This window comes from Elephas maximus, chromosome 9 (genome assembly GCF_024166365.1).
Source record: "Elephas maximus indicus isolate mEleMax1 chromosome 9, mEleMax1 primary haplotype, whole genome shotgun sequence".
NCBI classification, from domain to species: domain Eukaryota; kingdom Metazoa; phylum Chordata; class Mammalia; order Proboscidea; family Elephantidae; genus Elephas; species Elephas maximus.
The window spans coordinates 55,194,301-55,208,311 of record NC_064827.1 but is presented as its reverse complement, the minus strand read 5'-3'; the positions used below and the strand labels follow the sequence as shown (position 1 = coordinate 55,208,311).

The window sequence follows — 14,011 nt, the reverse complement described above, 5'->3', positions numbered from 1 at the left end:
AGAATTGCATAAAGTAATATTTTAAATATTTATCAGAGAATTTCCTGCAAGGCTTCTTTAAATAATTATCCCTCTCATATAGTTAAATGATAACACAATCTCCTCACTTTTCAGGAGCACTCTGCTACATTTTAGTGGAAAGGCCCTCTTTGTACAGAGAAACCATAGCTTCAATGCAGAAAAGTACACTCTATGAATAAAAAGAGAAGTAAAATTCTGTATTCAGGCAAAGAGGTCCTCTGTGTCTTCCTCAGTAACACATTAAAATGAACCTAACATGGAACTTACTCTATGGGATCAAAGTGATAATAGTAACTTAAAAAGCTAGGTAGGAAGCTTAGGGGGAAGTGAGTTTATGTCAATAGGGGAGGGACAAATTGGAAAAAAGAGGGTGAGGATGGTTGCACAATTTGAAGAATATAATCAATGTCACTGTACTGTTATGTGGAAATTGGTGAAGTGGTATACGTTTTGCTGTGTATATTTTCAACAACAATAAAAAAAAACCTAAGATGAAAATATTGAGTTGTGTTTTCATTTAATGCCAGATAGAGTGTAAGTAATGTTACTCAAATAACATCTGTCTTTAAAGCTCTGAAATGTACAATCACCTGATAGTTGTGCCACAAAGCCGAGTTCATATAAACTCTTGAGAAAAAAAATGCACATTTTGGGGGAAGTCCCCTGGTGTGTGTATTTATGTGTTTCCCAGGACTCTCCTGGGTCTGTGAGGAAGCTTACTGAATGCAGTTTAAATAAAAGACTTTGAAGGAAAACTTACTGCAACTGATGAATGCATTGTGCTGCAAGTGTGAATGGCGTGATGACCTAGCTATTTTGGGGGAATGAGATTGTGAGGGAGCCTCATCCAGCTTTGTTGTGATCACAAGCCATGGAGACTCATTTCAACCTTTCATAAATAAAATAAGTTCTTTCTAGAGTGGCAGAAAATTTGAATTCTTCTATTGCATACACACTGGAAATCCCTAATCTCACATCCATCAGTTTCCTACCTGTGGTTCAGAAGGTTTTAAAACCAATGTGTTGCCAAGAACTTTGGAGAAAGAAAATGTCCCAGAGACAATCAAATGAAATTATTTGTAGTTTGAGCTCAACTATGGGATTCATCTTTGAGTCCAAGTATCAAGATGGTGTGTATGGTGGTGAGTCCCAGACCCACACCATTTCATTGACTTGTTGGGCACCGTCCCTCTAAGCTTCAGATTGAGCTAATGCTCCATAGCAGGGAAGGCAAATTACTGATTCATTAGTTCATCAGAGTCTGGTATTACATCTCTATTGTCTACGCTAAATGTTTTGTTTAAGCTTTCTCTTTGTTAAATGAGTCATTAAAAGATAATGTTCAGTCAGCCATGGTTACACGCCCGCCCAGCTGCCAGGCCCTGAGGATCCGGACCCTTGTGGAAGCTACTCCCTGCCACGGGCGCAGCCCAAGGACAACCATACAGACTTCTGACTGGAATTGAATACATTGTTGGAAGGAAAAACTGTAGAATTCTAATGGACAATGATCAATCAGCTGAAATCACGCTGTGTTAACTGCTAACTTTTCTATAGCCAACTTGAGTCAGGCAGATGAAATCCCTGTATCGAAATAAAAGGTACTTCTAAGTATGGTACCTTTGCTAATGAGGAAAAAGTACAGACATGTGTTTCCCAAGCTTTGAAGACGGGGGATAGAGTTACCTTTGGAGTTTTTGAAAGTAAATTCAGAGTCGAGTATGATGAGCCTTTGGTTGCAGGCTGTTCTTGTTTAGATGTCTCTGGGAAAGCTGCTTTAAATCAAGCTAATTTTCAGCTTGGAGGACTTTCTGTAAGAAGTTGGACAGAAGAATGGACTCACCTTGTCATGACATCGGTTAAAGTTACCAGTAAAACAATATGGGCACTCATTTGTGGACATCCAATTGTAAAGCCAGAATATTTTACTGATTTTCTCCAAGCAGTTCAGTCCAGTGAACGGTCTCTACAAATTGAAAGCTTTTACCCACCTATTGATGAACCAGCTATTGGAAATAAAAATATTGATTTATCAAGGTGACAGGAAAGAAAACAAATCTTCAAAGGGAAAACATTTGTATTTCTAAATGCCAAACAGCATAAGAAGTTCAGCACTTGTTTTTCGAGGCAGGCAAACTTGGTTGATAACAGAAGAAAATGAAGAAGAAGATGATTTCTTTTTAGCTCCTGGAACTTGTGTTGTTAATGTAGGGATAAAAAATTCACAGACTTTAATTTCTGACTCTCAGAAAAACTGTATTCATTCAATTACGAATTTGCTTAAGAGGCAGGGTCTTAGGCCTATTCCTGAATCAGAAATTGGATTGGCAGTTATTTTCATGACTCTGGGGAATTCCTGTGATCCTTGGGGCCAGCTAGTACAGGATTAAAGCCAACGACTCCCAGGCCAAACCTTTCCCAAGGCTTGTCATTCAGTGAAAAACACTAATGTCAACTGTCCCAGTGAATACCACAACATATGCGCCTGACACAGAATCTGAGCAAGCCGACACATGTATGGATTTCAAGTGGAAGTCCAAAAGAAATCAAAATCTCCAGAATGGAACAAAAATTCAGAATGCTTTCACCAGAAACATCCACTGTAAAGGAACTTCCCAAAACAAGCTCTAATGGTAATAATATAGTCTCAAACACTCTTGTCAAGTTGAAAGTCTCAGACCATCAGCTTTCACTAAGTAAATTCACAGATATAAGTAAAGGTAGAGATCAGGCTTCTCAGCAGCAACAGACCAACTCCATCAAAAATTACTTTCAGCCATCGACCAAAAAAAAGGGGAAGGGATGAAAATCAAGAAATGTCTTCATCTAAATCAGCAAGAATAGAAATGCCTTGTTCTCTTTTGGAACAAACGCAACCGGCTATACTCTCAACATGGAAAAATGAGGAACAGCACCCATTTCAGAATGAGCCGGTGGACAAAAAATCAGAGAATATATTTACAGATAAGCCAAAAACCAAACCCAGTGCCGTCGAGTCGATTCCGACTCATAGCGACCCTATAGAACAGAGTAGAACTGCCCCGTAGAGTTCCCAAGGAGCGCCTGGCAGATTCGAACTGCCAACCCTTTGGTTAGTAGCCATAGCACTTAACCACTACGCCACCGGGGTTTCCATATTTACAGATATAGATTTAAAATCGAAACTGAAAAATCCCACCAATAAATCTCTTCCTACAGAAAAACTAATATCCAAAAAAAAAGAAAAGAAATCGATGAAACTTGGCCATAGAAGATGAAGTATTAGAACAGTTATTCAAGAACACAAAACCAGAGTTGGAAATTGAAATGAAAGTTAAAAAACAAGAGGAAGATATCAATATTAGAAAAAAAAACAAAGTTGCTTATAGAATCAAATGGGATTCGTAAAGATGAAGCAATACCAGAAAGTAACAAAATATCTCAAGAAAATGAAATTGGGAAGAAATGTGAGAACAAGGAAGAATCACTATTGTCAACTAAAGAAGGACTGTCTAACAATGATGCACTTCAGGATGATGGTGAGAAGCTTCCAAGAAAGATGACACTGACTGAATTTAGATCACTGGTGGTTAGTAACTCTACCTCCAGAAACCCATCCATTGTAAATACCGATTATGGTCAACTAAAGAATTTCAAGAAATTCAATAAGGTCACATTTCCTGGAGCAGGAAGACTTCCACACATCATTGGAGGATCAGATCCGATAGCTCCTCAAGCTTGGAAGGACACAGAATGAGAAGAGTGGTTAAGGCAGGAAGCAGAGATGCAAAACCAACATGCAAAAGAAGAGTCTCTTGCTGATGATCTCCTTAGATATAATCCTAATGTAAAAAGGAGAAGATAACAGAATTCTTAAAAAAGCCATGGAAAAACCTTTCCTAGCAAGCGTCACTTCATGCTTCCGAGGGTATGTGAATATAGTGTATAGAAGATTTAAATGACACATATTTTACGGCGTAAGTTTGTTAAATGCACAAAATTCCATTAAAAAAAAGATGATGTTCAGATTTTCATAATCATATTTAAATTTTACAGGTCTTAAGTCAGCAGAAATTCAGAGTGAACTAAAGTTTTAATATTTGACATGTGAACCTAAGGGGTTAGCTAACCTATTTCAGCTATTTTTCACAAGAAAACTATGACCTCTAATTCACAAGTATTAAGTCCTTTCCCCTTATAGATATTATCTACCATTTGGCTTTAGAAATAGTATGAATGACTCAAGACCTCAAGTTTGTATAGAGTTCAAAGGATGCAGACCTCCTCTGCAGTTATCTGCTGAGTTCCTGTCATCCTCACACTTCAGGAGGATCTCCTCGCCACAGATGTTCCCACCACCCTCCCTAATGGATTTTTATAGGGGCTATCTTTTCATTTCATCAGCCTTAAAATCTATTTTGTTAATCCTTGATCAAATGTGCCTCATTTTGTAAAACAAACTTGGAAAAGTTCTAAGGCGAGCATATTCTTCATCCATCCGAGACCCATCATAAGAAAACTCCTTTCTCATAACTGAAGACGTATTGAATAAAATAGTGATTTTCAAGCCATTTTTTTACTCATGGAATTTTTCAAACAACATCGATGCAGACCTGGATATATAGAGGAGACAGAAGTACCACTCTTCTAAATCCTAGAGGCGGGGCACTCCTCATGGCCTCCTTGAGGCTCCCTGCTGCTGTCCCTGAGCCACCTTCTATGAAGTGTAAACTCATTCCTCACAAATTATTCATCAGCTTGACTGTGGAACAAGCAAAAGGCTCTAACAGCCAGTGGCTTCTGAATAAGTGCTACTCTGAGAGATGACAGCCTGAGCCACACTACAGAATGTGGTGGCTTGGGCCAGGTGAAGGAACTTGGCAGTCATCAAGTAGAGTCCTGTCCTCCAGACCCGGCGGGAAGAGCCCCAGAATGTTTCCCTGAGCAGGCACTCCTGTTTGCTGCTGGCCTTGCTCCCCCAAGACCTTGACCAAGAAGTTGATATACCTCATGGCCAGACGAAGAGTTTCATTTTTGCTCAGCTTTTTGTCTGGAGGGTGAGTGGGGATAAGTTTCCTCAGCTTGGCAAAAGCACTGTTGACATTCTGCTGTCTCCACCGCTCCCTGGTATTTGTGAAGAGCTTCCTGGTCATGCTTGGGTACCTGAGATGGGAAAGAAAAAGGGCCCCAATGGGCAACATTTATGAAAGAGGCCTGGGGATATCACAGGTCCTGCCAAGAACCAGATTTTTGGAATTCATTTCCTCATTTTCCTCTTGATAAGAGAAGAAAATGTGGCAAAAGGAAGGACAGAGTAAGAACAATACCCTTCAGCCTTTTTCTCCCTGGCTGTTTTGAAGCATCCAGTTTCAAAGGTATTTTATCTGGATACCCCCATTACTTCTTTTACAACCAACTCTTTCTAATTGCTCAGAATCCTATACAACATACAATATAGGTTTGAGTACATACATGAATAAAGATAGGTATTTAGCCAATAACCCATTGCTGTCAAGTCGATTCCGACTCATAGTGACCCTATAGGCCAGAGTAGAACTTCCCCATAGCGTTTCCAAGGAGCTGCTGGTGGACTCGAATTGCCAATCTTTTGATTAGCAGCCGATTTCTTAATCACCAAGCTGCCAGGGATCCATTTAGCCAACAGGAATTGAATATAAATCAACAGTGTATTATGGATTCTTAAGGAAAAAAAAAAAAAAGGCTGTGATCCTAGGTTTCATTAATAAAGTAGTATTTGAAATAAAGAAGATGATAGCACAGCTCTCCTCTTAGCTGGCAGATCTCACCTGGAGGATCAGGCCCCTCTCTGTAAGAGGTAAAATATTCAGAGTGATCCACAGTAGAGGAAGATGAATAAGATGATGAAGGTTCTTGAGATCATGTCATATGAAGAACAAAACTGGACATGTTTAGCCTGAAGAAGAAAAGACAAGGAGCAGGTGAAGATGACCATTTGGCATGGATGCTGTAGAAGATATTCTAGCATCTGTGAGGTTGGATTGGATGATCTTTCCACCCCTAGGAGGGTTATTTATCATTATATATCACTGAGTCTTAATTATTCATTTTTACCTCTTGGAGGCATGGGCTTTGATTTACATGCATCAATGTGAATATTAATGATGCATCAGCAAACAAGAACAAAGTCCAGTACCTGATATTTGGGTGTTCTTGGCTCAGTACTATCAGTCTGTTGCCTGCTCCCTGGCCTCAGTTCCCATGGCACCTTGCAGTTTCCCCAAAGAGCAGTAAATATCCCTACCTCTACCCCCTTGCAAGAGCATTCTCAGTACCTTAAATTCCCTCCCCACGCTCCTGTCTACTTCTGTCTAGAGAAGCTCAAATCTTCCTTTTCCATGAAGCCATCCAGGCCATCCCAGAACTCTTTGAGCCCTCCCCTCCCTGAACTCTTGTGGCCCTTGGTGGTAGAGCAAGGTTGTTAGGAGAATTACGTAAGTTCATATTTGTAAATCCCTTAAAACAGTGCCTGATACATAGTAACCATTTTAAAAGCATTTGTTAAATAATTATAATAAAATCATAAATATAAATAAAAATGACTTATAGGGTATTTGAACATTCTTGGGAGTAGAGAGGATATCTTACTATTCTCTAACCAAGCCTGCTATCAACCTTTGGTTCTTGGTGACTTTGCTCTTTTGTTTTAACCTTCACTGGGTACCTACTCTGTGCCAAGGCCTATGAGGGCCTGTGCTATGAGCTGGGATTATGGACATGCTCGGATAGGGTCCTTGTCCTCAAGTTTATTGTATAGTCTTGTGGAGGAGGCTACACAAACATAAACACATAAAATCACAGCACAAATTCCCACACCCAAAGTGCCAAATCCAGAACAACTCTTGGTGACTAGAGGAAGGTATAAAAGAATCATGCTGGGACTAAAATGATCTTGACAATGGCATCAACCTTTTCCCTAAGTTCTGCCTCCCTTTACTTTTATCTGGGTTTTTATGAGGATGTGGGCTTGTGGATAAACGCCCTTCATATCTAAGTTATATAAGGCACCACGTAGAATCCCAGAAATTCAATAGGTGCCACCCAGCCCCTCCCAAATGCCAGCTTCCTTCACACCTGTTGCTTCCTGCCACCTTGCAGGAAGGAATTGGAGGGTTAGGAATTTGTATGCATGGTGGGAAAAGGTGGGCCCATTTTATTTGAAATTAACTTAAAGAAATGATTTGTTGAGACTCCAGTGAATTGTGAGAAAGCAGGTCTTTTTCTAATTTAAAACACTAGCAACTCCTGTCTCTCAACTGTTCTCTATTCCACTGGTTCTCAGCTTTGGCTGCTCATAGGAATCACGCAGGCTGCACTCCAGACCAATTAAATAAAAATCTCTGGGGCATCGGTAGTTTTTAAAACATCCCAGGTGTATCCATTGGATCCTCCAGGAAGTAGAAAATGGGCTGGAGTTGGGTGTACAAGTGGTTTACTGAGGGGTAGGGCCTGTAAAAGGGAAGCAGGATTGGTGAGAAAGAGCCTCAGCCTGAGATACGGTCAACCCACCAGGGAGCTCTGAGGCAAATATGCCTGTCAGAGGAAACCCTATTGGGCAGAAAGTTCTTGGTGTTCCTGCCAAGCTCAGTCATTGGCTGGAGGCTGCTTGGGAAGAGCGGAGGCGGATCCTGAAGGTGCAGCAGCTGGAGGCTGAAGAAACTTCCCTCCTTGCAGCTGAAGGGCAAGTTCTTTCTTGAAGCGAGATCCAAGCAGCGTCCTCCACGGCTGACATGCCAAGTGAGCTCAGTGTGTGGCCAAAGTTGAAAACCACCACTCTGCTCTCCAAATGGGGAAACTCTTATCCTTAGGAAAACCGTTTTTTTTAAGAAACCAGGATACTCACATACAAGAGACCTACCATCATGGAGGAAGTTACAGGGGAGCACAGATCAGGGGAAAGCCCACTCTCTCCCAGAAGGCTTGTTCTAGTAGCAGCACCAGTCACCAACCAGTCTTCAGGCTCTGCATAAGCCACTTCACCATCCTGACCCTCGGAGTCCTCTGCTCTAAAATGGGTGTAATGAAACCATTCTCTCCTCACAGGGTTGTTGTAAGAATTAAATGAAACACTGAATGTGAAAGCACTCTTTAAACTATACAGTAAGGAAAATAAGAGTGGACAGTACATGTGCTTTGTGCCAGGTACCATTTTCATGTATTAACTTATATACGTATGCAGATAGCGGTGGTTGTAATAACACCACTGTAAACATTGCTGGCAATGGCTCAGGGATGCAGACTTGTTCAAAAAGTCATTTCACTGCATAGTATGCTGGTATCATTATCCTCTGGTAGGAACCAAATGATAATCCCAGTTAACTGGAACAATTCACTCTGTTACCCTCAAGCCTTGAATCTATAGGGGTCTTTATAGAATTTAGCCATTAGTGGAGGCATCACATTGTGGTTATAAAAAAAAAAAAAAAAAAAACAGGCTGTGGAGCCAGCACCCTGGGTTTGGCTTGTGGCTCTACTCCTCCTAGCTGTGTAACCTTGAGCGATCTGCTTAACCTCTCTGTGCTTCAATTGCCTCATAAGTAAAGGGAGACTCAGGATACTACCTTGCTGTATTATTGATACAGGAAATGGTACACATACAGCACCTTAGAGCAGCATCTGGCACACTCCCAGTTTGACCAATAGTCCAATTACAACAAGATACACTCCAAACTTTGGTATCAACGCTTGCTGAGGGCCTACTCTGTGCCAGATATTGTGCTGGCTGCTGGGGATACTGACGAACAGGACACAGGGTCAGCCCCCGAGGACTTTGTTGCTATGTGAGACTCAAGAGGGAAGCATAGGGGCAGTAAGAGCAGAGAAACCTAACCCTGGCATTCTGAGGAAGTTCCAGGCAGACCATGGATCCTTCTAAGACAAAGAGGGTGGGCCAGGTGATCCCCAAGGCTTCTTTCTGCTCTGAAATTCCAAGATGCCCTCCCATTGCCTTTTATCTAACCTAAGCTGCTGTGAGTTGGAATCTACTTGAAGGCAACAGGTTTGATTTTTTGGTAAGTCCTTTCTGCACAACCTCGCCTTTGGTTCCACAATGAAAACATGAGTGTTGTGAGAACGGTACCCAAGTATACCCAAAATATGAAACTTTGAGCCTAAATCAAGGGGATTTTAAGGATAGAAAATTATCAGGGTTTTGTCCTCACACCGGTGCTGGCTGATTTGCAGCCAGGACTCAGGGAAGAAAGTTGCTTTCAAGCTTCTCTCATCAAAAGAGGGTTTAGCTCATTCACTAAGAAAGCTCCAGTCCTTGGGGGATCTTTTTCAAGCTGGGAAGAGAAAAGATTAGTCAGGATAAACTAACTGGTGTTCTCTTCTAAGTGGGTTCCATCCTACTGTATAAAAAATATACTAGGATGGAAAAGAGAAGAGAAGGCAGCCTTCTAAAATGTAGCCTGCCGTCCTAGGAGGTGCTTAACGATTACCTGTTGATTTATCTTCAAGTGTGTTACTCTCCTCCACAGGGGGAAAAGAAATCAGTGATTTAACAAGCTGGAAAAGTTCAAAGTAGAGGTCACTGGAAAATTACTAAAAAAGTACTTATTAAATCAAGAGAAAATTGTACTTAGTGTTTCTCCAGTTGCAAGGGGTGATTGCTGCTAATCGTGATTTCAGAGTAATTGAAGAGCTAAAAAATACACCAGATGCCACAGAATCAGAGAACATTTGATAGATGTTGACACAGGGATGAAGTGTTTTATCCAAGGTCACATAGGGAGTCAGAGGCAGAGCCTGGGCATTTATGCCTCTGTGTCACCAATGATGACTCCTGCTGGCTCAGGGTTTGTGATCTTTTTTTTTTTTGCCGTGGACACTTTTGGCAGCCTGAGGAAGCCTATGGACATTCTTAGAATGTCCTTCTTAGAACAATGATTCTAAATTTATAAAGTAAAAAAATCTTTGGATCCTTCTCAGAAAAATGATTTTAAATGCATGAATTAAAGTATACAGACACCTAAAATAGCCAATTACACTTAATAGCTATTAAAATAATTAAATATGTAATAGAGTATTATAGGTATGTCATTTTTATCACATTAAATAACTAGATTTATTACCATAATTTCTAAGTAATGATATATAAATGATTTTTCAAAAGATCTGCAACAACTCTAACATGGTATAAAAATATCTATGACTTCTCACTCCTAAGGTTCACCCTTCAGCCAAAGATTAGACAGGCCTATAAAGCCAACAATAACACACGTAGTTCAACCATACATATGAGACTAAATGGGCACGCCAGCCCGGGGTAAGGATGAGGCGGCAGGAGAGGACAGGAAAGCTGGACAAATGGAAATGGGGAGCCCGAGGTCGTGAGGGGAGAGTGCTGACATATCTCGGGGTTGGCAACCAATGTCACAAAACAATGTGCATTAACTGTTTAATGAGAAACTAATTTGCTCTGTAAACTTTCACCTAAAGCATAATAATAAAAGGACAAAAAAAAAATCTATGACTTCTATAAGGAGCCCAGGTGGCATAATGGTTAAGCGCTTGACTGCTAACCAATGGTTGGCGGGTCAGACCTTCCCACCAGCTCCGCTGCAGGAAGACTTGGCAATCTGCTTCCATGAATATTACAGCCAAGAAAGCCCTATGAAGCAGTTGTGCTCTGTCACATGAAGTCACTACGAGTTAGAATCAATCCAATGGCACCTAACAACAATATGACTTTTATTGGTTACAGTCACTGTTACTGCTGATACTACTCTAGTTTGTTGCCTACATTCATGAATCAAGAAAATGCTACCTTTAGGGTAGAGGAGAGTGGAAATAAAGATGTAAGTTTTCCCGATCCAAATGTATGAGTTCCCTGAATACAGTCTACATACCACTGGTGGGTGGAGGTCATGGATCCCAGGTTAAGTTGTCTGGGCTGCAGGAATGTCATGGTAAATACAGTGGAAATAGACAAATCTTCACAAATGTCTCTATGTTGTTACGAATGAGGGCAACACAGGTCAGAGAAAAGAAAGAATGACTATTAAGCCCCCAGAGGAGGGGACCACTGCCCCCAGTAGGAATTGCTGATTTTTCAAGCCCATGGCTTTGGGACACAAAGTGCCGGCCACTAGAAAATACGCAGAACAGGTTCACAGCTACCATTCCTGAAGAACTGGCCTGTCCCAGGCATTCACACTTACAATAGCTTTCTGCTTAAGGCTTTGAATGTCTCTTCTTGGCATTTGGTCCCATATATTTGCCTCTTCTTTCATTTTGCTCTTAAAGTAAGTGAAAAGTTACCCCAGAAAAATAGAGATGAAGGGTGGTTTATACGATTAGGTTGGGGGACGGTGCCTTACCTTCAACACTAAGCACAGCTCTGCTTTTTTTGAAATTATTATGAAAGTAACACACGCTCAGTTAAACAAAATTAAAGAGATCACAGTGCAAAAGACCCCCACCATACCTCACTCCCCAGCACACACTCACATGTGCGAGCACACACACACACACACGTTTTAGAAAATCATTATGCATACTATTATGCAACTTACATTTTTTTCTTAGAAAATGCTGTGTGTGGCTGCTAACCAAAAGAATGGCAGTTCCAACCCACTCTCAGTGGCTCCGCGGGAGAAAGATCTGGCAATCTGCCCCTGTAAAGATTACAGGCTAGAACACTATGGGGCAGTTGTACTCTGTCACATAGGGTGGCTATGAGTTGAAATTCGACTCAACCGCACCTAACAACAACTACGGATACCACTCTTTGGGTGGGCGCCTCGGCCGGCATTGTTCGCCCGGCGCCACGCCTCTCCTCTGTGCACTGGGACAGCCACCCGGCCCAAGATGCTCTCAACGCCAGCGCCTCCAACAAGTGCCCATTCAGCCCAACCTGCTGCCCTTGCCGGCTACACTTCCCGGCTTTCTCGTTTTCTTTTTATTGCTTTGCTTCCCTTAGCAAAGCAGCCCTACGTATTTCAGGCGTCCAGCAAAACATGCCGTACCACAATTTTACATCTGCCAGATGTCCCGGAGTCGCTGACGGGACTCATGACTCCCTACCTAAATGGCCCTCGGATGTGCAGCTGGGGCCCCGACATCGCGCATCAAGGCGAAGCGGCCCAGCCAACCCACTCGCAGTGGGGGGCCCGCTTGCCTACTCCGGAGCCGCGGCACAGCCCCTGTCTCTCGGAGAGTCCCCAGGTCTTCCCACTGGATCGTCTTGGTGGCGGCCACCAAGTCGCCCCCAACCCCGGGCAAGTGCGGTTCAACTCCGAGCCAGGCTACACGGGAGACCCGCCGGCGGATGAGCGGAGCCCCTGCGGCGCCCAAATCCCCCCAGGAGTCGGCGCACCTCTTGTCAGAGAACCAGGAGCCCGTGCGGTCGCCGTCGCCGCTGCTGGCTGTATGCCCCCTCGCCTGGCCGCGGTGCAGCCGCTGCCGCCCCCTTTATAGGACACTGCTCTTTGTCCCGCGGGCTCGCGGGGCCCCGCCCGTCCCGGACCCCTGCTGGTCCCTCCTTGCTTTCCGTGCCACCCCGCTTCCCGGGACCAGCCTTCCCTGTGCCCTAGAAAGGGAGAAAGGGACCAGGAAAAGGACGGAGAACCCAGCTTTGTGTAAGGTGGCGGGGGGGGGGGCGGGGGGGAAGGGGTGTTGGGGAGGACCGGGTAGGTTGGAGGGAGCAGGGTGGGAGGGGGGCCCTGCCACCCAGCCCCGGGCTGCAGCAAGAGGCCCAGGGTGCCAGACAAACCGCGGGAAGTCCGTGCCCAGTCGTTAATTCCTAACTATTTGAGTACCTAATGAGTCTCCAAGTGTAGTCCAAGAAATCACAATCAAGGGTGTGTGTGTTGTGGGAAGGGGGATTGTGGAAAGGCAGAGATGCCAGAACCCACACTTCAGACACACTAAATCAGGATTTCTGGGTGTGGGGTCCATTTTTACTAAATACCCCAGGAGATTAAGGCCTCAGTGAAGTTTGACAATCACTGCACTGGGCAGATTCCGGGATTTGCTCATCTCTGCGTAGTGTTAAGTGCTACGGCTGCTAACCGAAGGGTTGGCAGTTCGAATTCACCAGGCGCTCCTTGGAAACTCTATGGGGCAGTTCTACTCTGTTCTATAGGGTCACTAGGAGTTGGAATTGACTCGAGGGCACTGGGTTTGGTTTTTTTTGGTTTGGTATCCACAGTGCCCCCACATGACATTGTTATCCCTTACAGAGGAGCCTCCTAGCTGGTCTTCTTGCTTCTCCCTTTGCACCTTCAGTTGTCTTCAAACATCACCCAGAATGATCCTGTGACAAACCAAGTCAGATCCCTGTCATTCCTCTGCTCAAACCCCTTCAGTGGTTCCCCATTTCACTCAGAGTTAAGCCCAAGTCCTTAAATCCATTGCTATCCAATGGATTTAGGCTCACAGCTACTCTACAGGACAGAGTAGTGCTGCCCCATAGGGTTTCCATGGAGCGGCTGGTGGATTCCAACTGCAGACATTTTGGTTAGCAGTGGATCTCTTAACCACTGCCCCACCAGGTCCCCGATCCCTTATTAAAAAAAAAAAAAAAAGGGTTTTATATAGTGGCCCTCAAATTGCCCCCTACCACTCTGACCTGTCTGCTATTCCTCTTCTTGGGGTCACTGTTTCAGGAACCTCTTTCCTGTTTCAGAAACACACCAGGCACTCTCCTGCCTCAGGACCCTTGCACTGGCCATTTCCTCTGCCTGAAACACTCTTCCCTCAAGTTATCCACAGGACTCCCTCCCTCAGCTCCCATCATTCGTTCAACAAATTATTGCTAGCACCTAATATGGGCCCTATTCTAGGCACTAGGGACACAACTGCAAACAAACCAAACACAAATTCCTGCCCTCAAGGAATTCTTAAGTGTTGTTTTCTCAGAGAAGCTTCCCTGATCACTGTATCTAAAATTGCACCCCCTCACACAAAGCCTCCCCATCCTTCTTCCCTGCTTGATGCTTCTCCTTAGTGCCATTTTCATTTAGCAGTA

General features: G+C 43.4%; 1 protein-coding gene and 1 pseudogene across 1 annotated transcript; one reads left to right on the top strand and one right to left on the bottom strand.

The window, feature by feature from the left end:
* The first annotated feature begins 1,117 nt into the window (after window positions 1-1,117).
* Window positions 1,118-3,865, top strand: LOC126082431 (nibrin-like; annotated as a pseudogene).
* A 306-nt stretch (window positions 3,866-4,171) lies between these two features.
* TAL2 (TAL bHLH transcription factor 2) lies at window positions 4,172-7,925 on the bottom strand. The gene is made up of 3 exons (XM_049895438.1): window positions 7,898-7,925; window positions 5,808-5,935; window positions 4,172-5,163 (listed from the first exon to the last, which is right to left on the bottom strand). Exon 3 carries the CDS (start codon window positions 5,151-5,153, stop codon window positions 4,842-4,844), a length of 312 nt encoding a protein of 103 aa, XP_049751395.1. The 5' UTR covers window positions 5,154-5,163; window positions 5,808-5,935; window positions 7,898-7,925; the 3' UTR covers window positions 4,172-4,841.
* Window positions 7,926-14,011: the final 6,086 nt, after the last annotated feature.

Excerpts from the sequence above, each read along its gene's own strand:
- TAL2 (XM_049895438.1), bottom strand. The coding sequence starts at position 5,153 with ATGACCAGGAAGCTCTTCACAAATACCAGGGAGCGGTGGAGACAGCAG.